We start from the raw sequence: 17,092 nt of genomic DNA, 5'->3' as shown, positions 1-17,092 counted from the left end.
GTCCCCGCCTCAGTGGGCGTAGCCACAGCAAGTGGCATTCTGGTCTTCGTAGTAGCTTCGTCTTCCTCAGTGGGCTGTGTGCAATCCAAACGAAAATGAAGTGAAGTATTACCCAGGTGGGTTGTGGTCACATCACTCCCCTTCACGACAGCGCCTCGATCCTCCAAAAGCAGCTACCATCCCCGCCACTGCAACGCCGGTTGACGCTGCTGCCGGTCTGAACAAACAGCAGGGCTCCTCCGCGGTCCAGGCGGAACCGCTGAACATCAAATCCACTAGGTGCCTGCTGAGGAAGAGCCCAAGTCAGGTAAGATTTGCTGAAATATCTTTAATGGAGGTTGCTGTACATGTTGGGAAAGTCTTGCCACTCTGAATCAAAGTCCTGCTCCCCGACGCGTTTCGTGCTGGCGCACTTAATCATGGGCTGCGGGCTGAAAATCGATGAGACTGCATCACATTGTTTGAAGCACTTAAGTAGCAAAAGTCCCCGCCTCAGTGGGCGTAGCCACAGCAAGTGGCATTCTGGTCTTCGTAGTAGCTTCGTCTTCCTCAGTGGGCTGTGTGCAATCCAAACGAAAATGAAGTGAAGTATTACCCAGGTGGGTTGTGGTCACATCACTCCCCTTCACGACAGCGCCTCGATCCTCCAAAAGCAGCTACCATCCCCGCCACTGCAACGCCGGTTGACGCTGCTGCCGGTCTGAACAAACAGCAGGGCTCCTCCGCGGTCCAGGCGGAACCGCTGAACATCAAATCCACTAGGTGCCTGCTGAGGAAGAGCCCAAGTCAGGTAAGATTTGCTGAAATATCTTTAATGGAGGTTGCTGTACATGTTGGGAAAGTCTTGCCACTCTGAATCAAAGTCCTGCTCCCCGACGCGTTTCGTGCTGGCGCACTTAATCATGGGCTGCGGGCTGAAAATCGATGAGACTGCATCACATTGTTTGAAGCACTTAAGTAGCAAAAGTCCCCGCCTCAGTGGGCGTAGCCACAGCAAGTGGCATTCTGGTCTTCGTAGTAGCTTCGTCTTCCTCAGTGGGCTGTGTGCAATCCAAACGAAAATGAAGTGAAGTATTACCCAGGTGGGTTGTGGTCACATCACTCCCCTTCACGACAGCGCCTCGATCCTCCAAAAGCAGCTACCATCCCCGCCACTGCAACGCCGGTTGACGCTGCTGCCGGTCTGAACAAACAGCAGGGCTCCTCCGCGGTCCAGGCGGAACCGCTGAACATCAAATCCACTAGGTGCCTGCTGAGGAAGAGCCCAAGTCAGGTAAGATTTGCTGAAATATCTTTAATGGAGGTTGCTGTACATGTTGGGAAAGTCTTGCCACTCTGAATCAAAGTCCTGCTCCCCGACGCGTTTCGTGCTGGCGCACTTAATCATGGGCTGCGGGCTGAAAATCGATGAGACTGCATCACATTGTTTGAAGCACTTAAGTAGCAAAAGTCCCCGCCTCAGTGGGCGTAGCCACAGCAAGTGGCATTCTGGTCTTCGTAGTAGCTTCGTCTTCCTCAGTGGGCTGTGTGCAATCCAAACGAAAATGAAGTGAAGTATTACCCAGGTGGGTTGTGGTCACATCACTCCCCTTCACGACAGCGCCTCGATCCTCCAAAAGCAGCTACCATCCCCGCCACTGCAACGCCGGTTGACGCTGCTGCCGGTCTGAACAAACAGCAGGGCTCCTCCGCGGTCCAGGCGGAACCGCTGAACATCAAATCCACTAGGTGCCTGCTGAGGAAGAGCCCAAGTCAGGTAAGATTTGCTGAAATATCTTTAATGGAGGTTGCTGTACATGTTGGGAAAGTCTTGCCACTCTGAATCAAAGTCCTGCTCCCCGACGCGTTTCGTGCTGGCGCACTTAATCATGGGCTGCGGGCTGAAAATCGATGAGACTGCATCACATTGTTTGAAGCACTTAAGTAGCAAAAGTCCCCGCCTCAGTGGGCGTAGCCACAGCAAGTGGCATTCTGGTCTTCGTAGTAGCTTCGTCTTCCTCAGTGGGCTGTGTGCAATCCAAACGAAAATGAAGTGAAGTATTACCCAGGTGGGTTGTGGTCACATCACTCCCCTTCACGACAGCGCCTCGATCCTCCAAAAGCAGCTACCATCCCCGCCACTGCAACGCCGGTTGACGCTGCTGCCGGTCTGAACAAACAGCAGGGCTCCTCCGCGGTCCAGGCGGAACCGCTGAACATCAAATCCACTAGGTGCCTGCTGAGGAAGAGCCCAAGTCAGGTAAGATTTGCTGAAATATCTTTAAAGGAGGTTGCTGTACATGTTGGGAAAGTCTTGCCACTCTGAATCAAAGTCCTGCTCCCCGACGCGTTTCGTGCTGGCGCACTTAATCATGGGCTGCGGGCTGAAAATCGATGAGACTGCATCACATTGTTTGAAGCACTTAAGTAGCAAAAGTCCCCGCCTCAGTGGGCGTAGCCACAGCAAGTGGCATTCTGGTCTTCGTAGTAGCTTCGTCTTCCTCAGTGGGCTGTGTGCAATCCAAACGAAAATGAAGTGAAGTATTACCCAGGTGGGTTGTGGTCACATCACTCCCCTTCACGACAGCGCCTCGATCCTCCAAAAGCAGCTACCATCCCCGCCACTGCAACGCCGGTTGACGCTGCTGCCGGTCTGAACAAACAGCAGGGCTCCTCCGCGGTCCAGGCGGAACCGCTGAACATCAAATCCACTAGGTGCCTGCTGAGGAAGAGCCCAAGTCAGGTAAGATTTGCTGAAATATCTTTAATGGAGGTTGCTGTACATGTTGGGAAAGTCTTGCCACTCTGAATCAAAGTCCTGCTCCCCGACGCGTTTCGTGCTGGCGCACTTAATCATGGGCTGCGGGCTGAAAATCGATGAGACTGCATCACATTGTTTGAAGCACTTAAGTAGCAAAAGTCCCCGCCTCAGTGGGCGTAGCCACAGCAAGTGGCATTCTGGTCTTCGTAGTAGCTTCGTCTTCCTCAGTGGGCTGTGTGCAATCCAAACGAAAATGAAGTGAAGTATTACCCAGGTGGGTTGTGGTCACATCACTCCCCTTCACGACAGCGCCTCGATCCTCCAAAAGCAGCTACCATCCCCGCCACTGCAACGCCGGTTGACGCTGCTGCCGGTCTGAACAAACAGCAGGGCTCCTCCGCGGTCCAGGCGGAACCGCTGAACATCAAATCCACTAGGTGCCTGCTGAGGAAGAGCCCAAGTCAGGTAAGATTTGCTGAAATATCTTTAATGGAGGTTGCTGTACATGTTGGGAAAGTCTTGCCACTCTGAATCAAAGTCCTGCTCCCCGACGCGTTTCGTGCTGGCGCACTTAATCATGGGCTGCGGGCTGAAAATCGATGAGACTGCATCACATTGTTTGAAGCACTTAAGTAGCAAAAGTCCCCGCCTCAGTAGGCGTAGCCACAGCAAGTGGCATTCTGGTCTTCGTAGTAGCTTCGTCTTCCTCAGTGGGCTGTGTGCAATCCAAACGAAAATGAAGTGAAGTATTACCCAGGTGGGTTGTGGTCACATCACTCCCCTTCACGACAGCGCCTCGATCCTCCAAAAGCAGCTACCATCCCCGCCACTGCAACGCCGGTTGACGCTGCTGCCGGTCTGAACAAACAGCAGGGCTCCTCCGCGGTCCAGGCGGAACCGCTGAACATCAAATCCACTAGGTGCCTGCTGAGGAAGAGCCCAAGTCAGGTAAGATTTGCTGAAATATCTTTAATGGAGGTTGCTGTACATGTTGGGAAAGTCTTGCCACTCTGAATCAAAGTCCTGCTCCCCGACGCGTTTCGTGCTGGCGCACTTAATCATGGGCTGCGGGCTGAAAATCGATGAGACTGCATCACATTGTTTGAAGCACTTAAGTAGCAAAAGTCCCCGCCTCAGTGGGCGTAGCCACAGCAAGTGGCATTCTGGTCTTCGTAGTAGCTTCGTCTTCCTCAGTGGGCTGTGTGCAATCCAAACGAAAATGAAGTGAAGTATTACCCAGGTGGGTTGTGGTCACATCACTCCCCTTCACGACAGCGCCTCGATCCTCCAAAAGCAGCTACCATCCCCGCCACTGCAACGCCGGTTGACGCTGCTGCCGGTCTGAACAAACAGCAGGGCTCCTCCGCGGTCCAGGCGGAACCGCTGAACATCAAATCCACTAGGTGCCTGCTGAGGAAGAGCCCAAGTCAGGTAAGATTTGCTGAAATATCTTTAATGGAGGTTGCTGTACATGTTGGGAAAGTCTTGCCACTCTGAATCAAAGTCCTGCTCCCCGACGCGTTTCGTGCTGGCGCACTTAATCATGGGCTGCGGGCTGAAAATCGATGAGACTGCATCACATTGTTTGAAGCACTTAAGTAGCAAAAGTCCCCGCCTCAGTGGGCGTAGCCACAGCAAGTGGCATTCTGGTCTTCGTAGTAGCTTCGTCTTCCTCAGTGGGCTGTGTGCAATCCAAACGAAAATGAAGTGAAGTATTACCCAGGTGGGTTGTGGTCACATCACTCCCCTTCACGACAGCGCCTCGATCCTCCAAAAGCAGCTACCATCCCCGCCACTGCAACGCCGGTTGACGCTGCTGCCGGTCTGAACAAACAGCAGGGCTCCTCCGCGGTCCAGGCGGAACCGCTGAACATCAAATCCACTAGGTGCCTGCTGAGGAAGAGCCCAAGTCAGGTAAGATTTGCTGAAATATCTTTAATGGAGGTTGCTGTACATGTTGGGAAAGTCTTGCCACTCTGAATCAAAGTCCTGCTCCCCGACGCGTTTCGTGCTGGCGCACTTAATCATGGGCTGCGGGCTGAAAATCGATGAGACTGCATCACATTGTTTGAAGCACTTAAGTAGCAAAAGTCCCCGCCTCAGTGGGCGTAGCCACAGCAAGTGGCATTCTGGTCTTCGTAGTAGCTTCGTCTTCCTCAGTGGGCTGTGTGCAATCCAAACGAAAATGAAGTGAAGTATTACCCAGGTGGGTTGTGGTCACATCACTCCCCTTCACGACAGCGCCTCGATCCTCCAAAAGCAGCTACCATCCCCGCCACTGCAACGCCGGTTGACGCTGCTGCCGGTCTGAACAAACAGCAGGGCTCCTCCGCGGTCCAGGCGGAACCGCTGAACATCAAATCCACTAGGTGCCTGCTGAGGAAGAGCCCAAGTCAGGTAAGATTTGCTGAAATATCTTTAATGGAGGTTGCTGTACATGTTGGGAAAGTCTTGCCACTCTGAATCAAAGTCCTGCTCCCCGACGCGTTTCGTGCTGGCGCACTTAATCATGGGCTGCGGGCTGAAAATCGATGAGACTGCATCACATTGTTTGAAGCACTTAAGTAGCAAAAGTCCCCGCCTCAGTGGGCGTAGCCACAGCAAGTGGCATTCTGGTCTTCGTAGTAGCTTCGTCTTCCTCAGTGGGCTGTGTGCAATCCAAACGAAAATGAAGTGAAGTATTACCCAGGTGGGTTGTGGTCACATCACTCCCCTTCACGACAGCGCCTCGATCCTCCAAAAGCAGCTACCATCCCCGCCACTGCAACGCCGGTTGACGCTGCTGCCGGTCTGAACAAACAGCAGGGCTCCTCCGCGGTCCAGGCGGAACCGCTGAACATCAAATCCACTAGGTGCCTGCTGAGGAAGAGCCCAAGTCAGGTAAGATTTGCTGAAATATCTTTAATGGAGGTTGCTGTACATGTTGGGAAAGTCTTGCCACTCTGAATCAAAGTCCTGCTCCCCGACGCGTTTCGTGCTGGCGCACTTAATCATGGGCTGCGGGCTGAAAATCGATGAGACTGCATCACATTGTTTGAAGCACTTAAGTAGCAAAAGTCCCCGCCTCAGTGGGCGTAGCCACAGCAAGTGGCATTCTGGTCTTCGTAGTAGCTTCGTCTTCCTCAGTGGGCTGTGTGCAATCCAAACGAAAATGAAGTGAAGTATTACCCAGGTGGGTTGTGGTCACATCACTCCCCTTCACGACAGCCCCTCGATCCTCCAAAAGCAGCTACCATCCCCGCCACTGCAACGCCGGTTGACGCTGCTGCCGGTCTGAACAAACAGCAGGGCTCCTCCGCGGTCCAGGCGGAACCGCTGAACATCAAATCCACTAGGTGCCTGCTGAGGAAGAGCCCAAGTCAGGTAAGATTTGCTGAAATATCTTTAATGGAGGTTGCTGTACATGTTGGGAAAGTCTTGCCACTCTGAATCAAAGTCCTGCTGTGGCTACGCCCACTGAGGCGGGGACTTTTGCTACTTAAGTGCTTCAAACAATGTGATGCAGTCTCATCGATTTTCAGCCCGCAGCCCATGATTAAGTGCGCCAGCACGAAACGCGTCGGGGAGCAGGACTTTGATTCAGAGTGGCAAGACTTTCCCAACATGTACAGCAACCTCCATTAAAGATATTTCAGCAAATCTTACCTGACTTGGGCTCTTCCTCAGCAGGCACCTAGTGGATTTGATGTTTAGCGGTTCCGCCTGGACGGCGGAGGAGCCCTGCTGTTTGTTCAGACCGGCAGCAGCGTCAACCGGCGTTGCAGTGGCGGGGATGGTAGCTGCTTTTGGAGGATCGAGGCGCTGTCGTGAAGGGGAGTGATGTGACCACAACCCACCTGGGTAATACTTCACTTCATTTTCGTTTGGATTGCACACAGCCCACTGAGGAAGACGAAGCTACTACGAAGACCAGAATGCCACTTGCTGTGGCTACGCCCACTGAGGCGGGGACTTTTGCTACTTAAGTGCTTCAAACAATGTGATGCAGTCTCATCGATTTTCAGCCCGCAGCCCATGATTAAGTGCGCCAGCACGAAACGCGTCGGGGAGCAGGACTTTGATTCAGAGTGGCAAGACTTTCCCAACATGTACAGCAACCTCCATTAAAGATATTTCAGCAAATCTTACCTGACTTGGGCTCTTCCTCAGCAGGCACCTAGTGGATTTGATGTTTAGCGGTTCCGCCTGGACCGCGGAGGAGCCCTGCTGTTTGTTCAGACCGGCAGCAGCGTCAACCGGCGTTGCAGTGGCGGGGATGGTAGCTGCTTTTGGAGGATCGAGGCGCTGTCGTGAAGGGGAGTGATGTGACCACAACCCACCTGGGTAATACTTCACTTCATTTTCGTTTGGATTGCACACAGCCCACTGAGGAAGACGAAGCTACTACGAAGACCAGAATGCCACTTGCTGTGGCTACGCCCACTGAGGCGGGGACTTTTGCTACTTAAGTGCTTCAAACAATGTGATGCAGTCTCATCGATTTTCAGCCCGCAGCCCATGATTAAGTGCGCCAGCACGAAACGCGTCGGGGAGCAGGACTTTGATTCAGAGTGGCAAGACTTTCCCAACATGTACAGCAACCTCCATTAAAGATATTTCAGCAAATCTTACCTGACTTGGGCTCTTCCTCAGCAGGCACCTAGTGGATTTGATATATATATATATATATAAATATATATATATATATATATATATATATATTATCTACTGGCGGTCGCCAGTAGATAGTTATAGTTAGGACCCTCTTACCATAGGAAATCCACAACATTCTATTTTGAATAACTTTGGCGCCGGTCGACGAATCCTCGCAAAATTTTCAAAATAGGTGGGGCGTTGAGCTCCGCTCCTACCCTGAAAGTCTCGGGGGGATTCGTCAAGCGGGGGCTGAGTTAAAAGGGGGGTCCCAAAACGCGTTTTTCCCATGCATTTTTCCATAGGACCTTTAGACAGAGCTACAGCCCGAACGGCTGAACAGAATTAAATGAAATTTGGCAGAGAGGTAGTCCTCAGGTCAAGGAAGTGCCTTTTGTAGGTTTGGTGTAAATCTGTTCAGTAGATTCTGAGAAAATAGCCTTTAAATCAATATATATATCTGAGCCAGCTTACGGTGCGCTTACGGTGCGCTTACCGTACGCGTACGGTGACGTGCGCGAGCGCGATTCTGATTGGCTCTTAGATCTTAGTAAACATTCGAATCGGCCGAAACCAGGAAGCGGCGGCCGCCATTTTCTCTCTCGCACTCTGAGTGGGGCAGCATAAATGAAGCCAAAAAATGTCTAAAGGGGCAGTATATTAAGATCATAACCACCCAGCAGTGATATACGGGTCCCCAAACAACCCCCAAGGCCAAAAAAAAATTATTATTTTTTTTCGAAAAATCGCCGTTTACGCTTACGCGTACGGTAAAAATTAAAAAAAAAAAAAAAATTATCCACACTCTCCCCACCCCGTGTGCAAATGGTCCCCGAAGGGCACCATTTGTGCATGGCATATCAAACATATGAAAATAATAAAGAATATATTTCACAACGATGCGCATAATATGTCCCCCATGTGCGCACGGTGCGCGAAGCGCATCGTGCGTACATGGCCCATCCCGCATAACGTGGGCACGTGGTGCGCGCAGCGCACCGCGTGACCACCGTGCGTGCACGGCACTAACTGCGTAAAGTGGGCGCGCGGTGCGCGAAGCGCACCGTGTGCTCACTGTGCGCGCTCGGTGCGCGAAGCGCACCGGGCGCGCACGGAACGAACTGCGTTAACTGGGCGCGCACGCCACGAATGGCGTAAAGTAACTTAGCATTTAAAAAAACGTACAAATTCACTGAAAAAACCATAGATTTCACACATGTTATAGTTAGGAATTAGCATTTAAAAAACCTTGCAAATTCACTGAAAAAACCATAGGTTTCACACATGTTATAGTTAGCTGTACATTTCACTCGTAAAAAACTAATGAAATTCCCCCGTTATAGTTAGTGCAGGCAACTATAACTCACGCGACCGCAATCTTCTGCTGATGACATATGTGTCTTTATGAAAAAAAAATATTTGTAATATATGTATAGCTAAAATTTAATGGAAGAAGACATGGGCAAATAAGTGTCTAAATACAGTATTAGCATCAGCAGAGGATTGCGGTCGCGTGAGTTATAGTTGCCTGCACTAACTATAACGGGGGAATTTCATTGGTTTTTTACGAGTGAAATGTACAGCTAACTATAACATGTGTGAAACCTATGGTTTTTTCAGTGAATTTGCAAGGTTTTTTAAATGCTAATTCCTAACTATAACGTGTGTGAAACCTATGGTTTTTTCAGTGAATATATATATATATATACCTGTTTTGTTACCAAGCATCTGGTACTCAGGAGTGTGTTCCTTCATATATAGATACATATATATATATAGTGCTCCGTCTCCATGGTGAGGTTTGATGGCAGCGCTAACCTTTGTGCACCACCAGCGATCAGGCAGCACGCCAGTATACCGCAATTTGTACCTGAATATATAAATATATATATATATATACATATATATTATATATATATATATATATATATATGTGTGTGTGTATATATATATATATAAATATACATGTGCAATTGAAATAAGTCAGTGATGGCCTGATTGAGTTTCAAACCCCGTTGCAGGCGGAAGAAAATGAGGCACCTCCCCTCTGATGATGTAGGAGGTGCCTGTAAGGAAGACAGAAACAGCGGAAACAAAAGAAAGTGGAAGAGAAATCTCTACCCAGGCATAGTGGACCTCTTCTTGAATACTGTAATGTGGAGAAAAAAATACTCACTATTAGTAATATTGAAGGGGCATTCTACTGACATTGTTTACTTCTACCGCATTTATTTATTAGCGGCTTAAAATTCTATTGACTCTGATTAGAAATGAACGTTTATCATGTACCTGTAGAGCTCGAAGCCTATAAAGCAATTATAAGAGATTGAAGAAAAATACCAGGAAGGCAAACAGCACAATTTTCAGGAAATTTATGTAAATCTATCGAGAAACTATGATGTCACTATTTCACAAAAGAAGGAATTGTAGTGTTTGTTTATGTGCTCACACTTTACAACATCCATGGCAACGAAGCTTGTACTAGAAGTTCCATTAGAGATGTATTCAGAAAGCTGGAAACACAATACATTGTGGTACACAGACTAAAAGGGTTGAATGTGCTTTTTAAGTTGCTTGGGAACAGTACAGTATCTATACATTGTCCTGTTACCATTTTGTAAGCTGTCATTCATCATTCCACATATATGTATTTGGTTTAGATATGCCTTTAGGCTGCCTGATACTGTAACAATCGTTTCTAGATTTAGAGGGAGGAGGAATGGTTGGCCACCGTCACGCCCCTTTCAATAATAATTCAACTTTCGAAGACAAATCTTAGGCATTTGACCCATAACATACACATTAATGATGGCTGCGCTAAAAAGAAAGGTACGAATGTCATTGAATGACGTGGTCATTTTGCTAGTTGAAAGTTGCTTCCTTGAATCTGAGATGATGGATGGTGCCTCAATAGCACATTGACACAGTTGTTACCAATTTGACATATTTTGTAATATACAAATCAGCTCATTCATCATGCACATGACCCCATTTTGTTGATGCAATTCTATAGCTATTATAGGCGTTTAACGAAGGATCTTCAAGACTACATGTGGTCCAAGTAAAGAAGATCACATAAGGACAAAAGTAGGTTCTATGTCCTTGTCAGCGACTCATTGGTTCATCCTAATTTCAAGTCAGAAGCAATATTAAGATTTAATTAGTTCACTCAAAGAATTACTACTTAAGGTTCTCCTGCACAACTTCAAAAACACGCAGAATAAAGTTTGATGATGTGTCTGAACTTCCATGTCGCTTAATTGTGACACACCTTAGTGAGTTGATTTATTAGTGATAGGCAGTTTAGCATGTGCAGGTGGAAGGATGCCATCAGATGCAGGAAGCACGGCACGATAAACAGAATTGTTTACTTTTACCCATAACATTGATGTGTGTGGTTTGAAGAATACAGATTTAACAAGAAATCTCTAAAGGTACGACAATAAATAACTTCATCCTTACCCTCCGTGGAATCGTCCTCTTTTCTGCTCCTGCTGAATGCGGATGTTCTCCAGTCGGAGGGGACTTGGAATGAAACCGATCTCACAGCCTTCTTTAACCAACCTTCCTATCCACCAGTCATTGCTGTATTTCTGCAATAAAGGTAGACAGAAAAAGAGTCATCAGGGTGCTTAAAGTTACAAACGCATCTATTTTATTTTTACATTCACAACAGTCTTGTAACTTCAGTATCATAGACAAAAACGAATCTCTACGTAGCCTGACAACAGCCAATATATTTAAAAGTAATTGTTCACCTGTTCCATGCCATCACAGTGCCCTGCCTTTGGTATTTTGGTTTGGGCAGCCAACCACCAAGCCATTTCGGTGCGACTGGCAGCAATAACGGGGCAACATAAGTCCCATCTATGCATTCCCTGTCATCTGAGCTCACCATAAACGTTTTCTCCTAAAAGCTGCTACGCAGACTCCTCTTGTTCTCTGTCTGATGCTCAGGCACTCCCTTGTGCTCTGGTTGTCTGGTTCTAATCAGCCGACTTTTGCTCTTCCCGAATTTGCCATTTTTAATCAAAGCGTGAGATTAAATGCAGGTTCAGTTTACAGACAATCCTTGTTGTTTTCTGTCTAACTCTTTACCGGTCTCTGCCTATGCCCAGATAATCCAGAGTGGTCCTTTGGTTCCTACTTTAGTTTCTAGATTGTCCTATGCTCTTCTCCAGACTGTGGTTTCAACGGAGCATGCCTCCGCTCTCTATTGGCATCTACAACCTCATCCACTAATTTGCTTTGCTTGGCTCTCCATTACTCCAAGGTTCTTCCCAGTCAACATTTCCCCCTTCAAGGCCAGCAAGGTGTAGCCGACAAGGCTTTTCCACCAGCCTCAATTCCTTATTCCTGGCATGTAGAGTTCAAGTGATGCTCCATAACCTCTGACTGCATTCTGCGGTTCCTGTCTGCTACTTCACTACTTTCATGCCCGTCAGCTTTCTCACTGAAGTAAAGCAGATTGCTTTTGAGCAAGGGGAGCTGCATGTTAGCAGCTCCCCTTGCTCAAAAGCAATGCCGGCTTCCACAGGAGGCAGGGATCCGGCAGGACAGTGGGGGCATTGGGGCTCCCCCCACGTTCCCCAAAGCAAAGGGCCGGCCCCAGGAGATGGGGTCCCCGGGGCCAGGACTGGCCCGGGAGGGTGGCCACTCGGCCCCCCCTCCTCCTTAATAAAAAAAAATGGCCAGGACCCGGGGTATGGGGTCCCGGGGCCAGAAATAGCCCAGGGAAGGTGGGCCACGCAGCCCCCCTCCCCGCAAATATGATAAGAAATAAATGAACCAGGCCAGGTCCCAGGGGATGGGGTCCCTGTGGCCAATAGTGGCCCAGGGAAGGGGGGCCATGCAGCCCCCTTCCCATTTCTTTTTTTTTTTTTAAAGTAAAAAGAAAATGCTCAGGCCTTGGGGGATGGGTTCCCGGGGCCAAAAGTGGCCCAGGGAAGGGGGGCCGCGCAGCCCCCCTCCCAGAAAATAAGAATTAAAAAATATATAAAAAAGAAACCGTCGACTCGCCGGAGGCCCCGCTCCCTCCCTACAGCACTCTGCAAACATGCCCCCTGGCACGTTCTAAGTTGGGGGATTAAGCCCCCTTGAATGCTGAGGGTCCCTGGGGGCCAACTAGCACATCAGGTACCTTCAGTAAGCGCCACAGAGCTGCATTGCAGAGAGGTGGTCTGTGGCCACGCCGCTTTTACACCTCTTTGCAATGCAGCTCTGTGGTGCTTACTGGAGGTACCTGGTGGGCTAGTTGGCCCCCAGGGACCCTTAGGATTCAAGGGGACTTATTCCCCCAACTAACAACGTGCCAGGGGGCACGTTTGCACAGTGGTGCAGGGAGGGGGAGAAGCCTGATATAACAAGTGTGCAAACACGCCCCCTGGCGCGTTTAAATTGGGGGATTAAGTCCCCTTCAATCTGAGGGTCCCTGGGGCCAACTAGCTCACCAGGTACCTCCAGTAAGCGCCACAGAACTGCGTCGCAGAAAGGTGGTCCGAGGCCATGCCCCTTTTTACACCACTCTGCAAACGTGGCTTCTGGTGCACTGCTGGTGGGGTGATGAGGTCCTCTTGTGTCCTGAGGACCTTAGGACACAAGTGGACTTTATCCTCTGTGTGTACATTTCACTCGTACATAACCTGAGAAATTCCACTGTTATAGTTAGTTCAGCTAACTATAACTCGTGCACCCGCAATGCACTGCTGATGACATATTACATCATTCATGACATGGTCTGTGACATCACTGATGACATCACTGATAGCATCTCAAATGACATCACTGATGACATCATCCACTTGAAAATCTGATGGACCTCCTCACACCCTAATATAACCTTATATACACCCACTCTAAAATATAGACTACCATTTTCGAAACCATAGACACACCAATACCAGTTACTACATACGCACTCACTGATTCCTAGGTCTACACACATATCCACTCATTCACCCATACAGTCACTCATCAATACAACACTATCATATGCACTCATACATCTATACAGACACTCACACACTGCCACTCATACAGAGTTACTCACACACCTATTCCGTCATGCAAAGAATCAATCACACTTCCATTTACTCACCTATACAGTTATACACACACCACCTCACTTATTCATACAGATACTAACACATACTTACTCTCTTATACAATCACTGATGCAAGTACACACTCATCCATACAGCCACTCTCACAATCACTGACTCTCACGTATAGTCATTTATATACTCCAACTCTCACATACACTGCCTTTTACATGTGTAGTTACTTGGACATGTACCACTGAGACATCCATTCACTCACCAACACACCCATACACACACTCACCCACCCATACAGCTGTTTCCACATGCACTCTTGAACCCATACACCCAGTGAATCAACCACTCAGAAATCGCCTGGGAAAATGCAGCCGAAGTATACGGATGAAAACCGATCAAAGCAACTAGCTAAGAATAAAAACGAAACATCTTTGGACCCTGGCCTAGCTGGTCTAAAAGGTACAGAACGATCTTGTCTGACTTGGGAGACAGTGACCTCCACCCCTTGAGAATTGGCCTACAATTTGGAAGCTGTCTATTTTAAATATTACCAGGCCTCTTGTGCACTGATCACTATTTGTGAGACAGTTACGATCCCTTTTTTGAAGAAGACCAGATAAGGATAATTTCAGATAACTCCACAGCCCACGCGTTTGTATGACTTTGACTGAACTTTGTTTTTGGTCCTGATGAAAGTGACTTTAATCTAATAACCCCCGAAACGTGCGTAGACCTTTTCTCTACACAAGGGAATCCGACCAGGGACATTAAACAAGAAAATAACGGGAAGTGCAACTATCACAGAAAGGATTTAAATCTTTCTCATGTCTCTACCAGATGAGAATAGGATCCCTGATATGTTGTAAAATCTCTTTTGCTCTGTGATATTGGTCATGGTGTATGTATGGTATTGCGACTGTAGTATTCGTGAGAGGTTTGAATGTAGTGCTGATGAGTGTTTTTGTGGGGTATTACAAAACTGTCCAAATTGTGTTTTTAAGACAATGTCTACATCAAAAATTGTAAACACATGTATGTTGAGTTAAGTGTGACAAAATAAATATAAATGTTATTTTTTTTTTTAAAAAGATAGAGAAATATATAACCAAAAAAATGCACTTTTATCAATAATAAAATATTTTTGTATGAACTACTAATCTTGCAGAAATGTATTTCTTCTTCTCAGAGGATATGTTTGACTTATGAGAGCCCATAGCCAGTAGTTAAATCAAGAGGGTTAGTTTGGAGGTTTTTCTTACAGTTACTTGGACATGCACCACTGAGACATCCATTCACTCACCAACACACCCATACACACACTCACCCACCCATACAGCTGTTTCCACATGCACTCTTGAACCCATACACCCAGTGATTCAACCACTCACACATCTATGCAGTCACACACCTCCCACCCACCCACACACACACTCAGGCACCCATACAAATACTCAAGCAACCAATCAATAACCCATATAGACACTCATGTAGCTACTCACCAACCCATGCAGCAGCTTACACAACAACAGACAGACTGATAAAGACATTCACACAGTTTAGTCACTAACCCATGCATTCAGTAAGACACATTTATTCACTCACTTATACAGTCAGTCAGGCACCTACTAAATCTTCCATCCAGACACTTATACACCCACTCATTCTTCAATACACCGTGGCATATATATAAAACATATTTAAACTTTATAGAAACACACAGTCACTGGATGATGTCATCAGTGATGTCATTTGAGATGTCATCAGTGATGTCACTGACCATTTCATGAATGATGTAATATGTGACGTCATCAGCAGTGCATTGCGGGGGCGCGAGTTATAGTTAGCTGAACTAACTATAACGGCGGAATTTCGCAGGTTTAGTACAAGTGAAATGTCCAACTAACTATAACGTCCCTGAAACCTATGGTTTTTTCAGTGAATATATGTATATATCTATCTTATATAGATTTTAATTGCCATTGCACCATATGTTGTTGGTGAAATATTTTCCCTTCCACTGGTGATGTTCCTTTAGGATGGACACATGAGAAATGTGTGCTATCCAACAGGGAATTGCTATTTTGACATTATGCATTAGCATTGTTCTGTTATTTTGCACCTTTGAGATCTAATGAGAGGATCCAACACTCGTCTATAGTATTTTACTAGAGGTCACCGATCCTGAGTATCGCCATTGAGCTTTGTACTAATGTAAATGCTAAATCTTATGTTCATCAAATTTTAGTTGGGCTTCCTGAAAAAGCAAATAGAGGGAAAAGGGCAGAATCATCCAAAGAATTTTTCTATGTCTATTGAACACGTGGGAGCAATGTGGTATAAGTAGTGCAGTGAATATGGTATCCGTCATGTTGAAAAAGGCCAGTTTTGCAGCCGAAACGCATTTAGTATGGCAACCTGCATTTAAATAAAGACGCGCAATGGGATGTCCGAGCTGTGTCAGTCCTGATTTCTATTGTAGAACAGGTTATGGAGGAATATATATATATATATATATATAACGAAGCACTCATGGGATATTCTTTGATTTATTCAGAGTAAATGCATTTCGGCACACTGCCTTCCTCAGTGCCCATTACAACTTCATCAAAGGTAACGTATGTTTAAATTACTGCAAGGGTAATTTCATTGGAGGAACCTTAAAAAATGTGGCGTAATAAAAGAAATGGTATCCACAACAAAAAGGCAGCATAATTGTGGAACGTTGCAGTCTTTGAGGATGAACTCATCGGTAAGCATTGGAGGAGTTTATGCTACTGCTGGTTCTAGCATTCCAGTAGCAGGCTTTAAGCAAGGCTGAGGTGTGGAAGAACTAGGGATGACAGCTGTCGTTAACAAACGAAAAAGAAATAATTATTTTGGCACTTACCAATGAAATAATTAGCAAACTGGTTTTGAACTGAACTACATCAGAATTGAAGTGCATCATTTGTGTTTACCATGCGTTACATATTTAAATGAAGTATTGTGATGGTATATTTTAGATTGACAAAGGCTGTTGATCTGCCGAAACGCGTCCCATCTATTTGCTGGGTCAAGAGAGGCCTGAAGCAATACAGATTTATTTGAGGATCACCCAGATGTCGAACTTGGGATGGGTGCTATCTCCTGATAGCATGAGGATGAATCACGAAGAAAATATAAGGCTCAAAACAGGCACGAAGCACTCACAGGATATTCTTTGATATATTCAGAGGAAATGCATTTCGGCACACTGCCTTCCTCAGTGCTCATTAAAACTTCATCAAAGCTAGCGTGTATTTAAATCACTGCAAGGGTAATTTCATTGGAGGAACCTTAAAAAATGGCAAGTGACAAAGGACTGTCAAAGTTCATGGTGCAAATACCAGCATTTCTGGCCGCCATGTCCGCATGTGCTTCCTTTACTTTAACCAGATGGTAATCCCTTCGTTTTCTCTTGCTTATGGAGTCTCTCATAGACAATGCAGCGTTTATTATAGCCCAAAACGAAAAACGAACTGTTCATGATGTATCTCACATGCAGCTTGCATGTGCAAGTCCTTTGTCACTTGCCATTTTTTAAGTTCCTCCAATGAAATTACCCTTCTAGTAATTTAAACATACTTTACCTTTGATGAAGTTGTAATGAGCACTGAGGAAGGCAGTGTGCCGAAATGCATTTGCT

The 17,092-nt window shown here is 46.9% G+C and overlaps 1 protein-coding gene across 2 annotated transcripts in view; it reads right to left on the bottom strand.

The window, feature by feature from the left end:
• The window catches only part of CACNB4 (calcium voltage-gated channel auxiliary subunit beta 4), a 910,181-nt gene that overhangs the window by 274,267 nt on the left and 618,822 nt on the right, over positions 1 to 17,092 (bottom strand). For both annotated transcript variants that reach the window (XM_085645539.1, XM_085645540.1), the window contains one exon: positions 10,835 to 10,965. In XM_085645539.1, coding sequence (XP_085501665.1) covers positions 10,835 to 10,965 — 131 coding nt within the window. The remainder of the gene's footprint in view (positions 1 to 10,834; positions 10,966 to 17,092) is intronic.

The sequence above is a fragment of the Triturus cristatus genome, chromosome 3_1 (genome assembly GCF_964204655.1).
Source record: "Triturus cristatus chromosome 3_1, aTriCri1.1, whole genome shotgun sequence".
NCBI classification, from domain to species: domain Eukaryota; kingdom Metazoa; phylum Chordata; class Amphibia; order Caudata; family Salamandridae; genus Triturus; species Triturus cristatus.
Note: the sequence above shows the minus strand (reverse complement) of the source record. Positions and strands in the feature narration are given on the sequence as shown.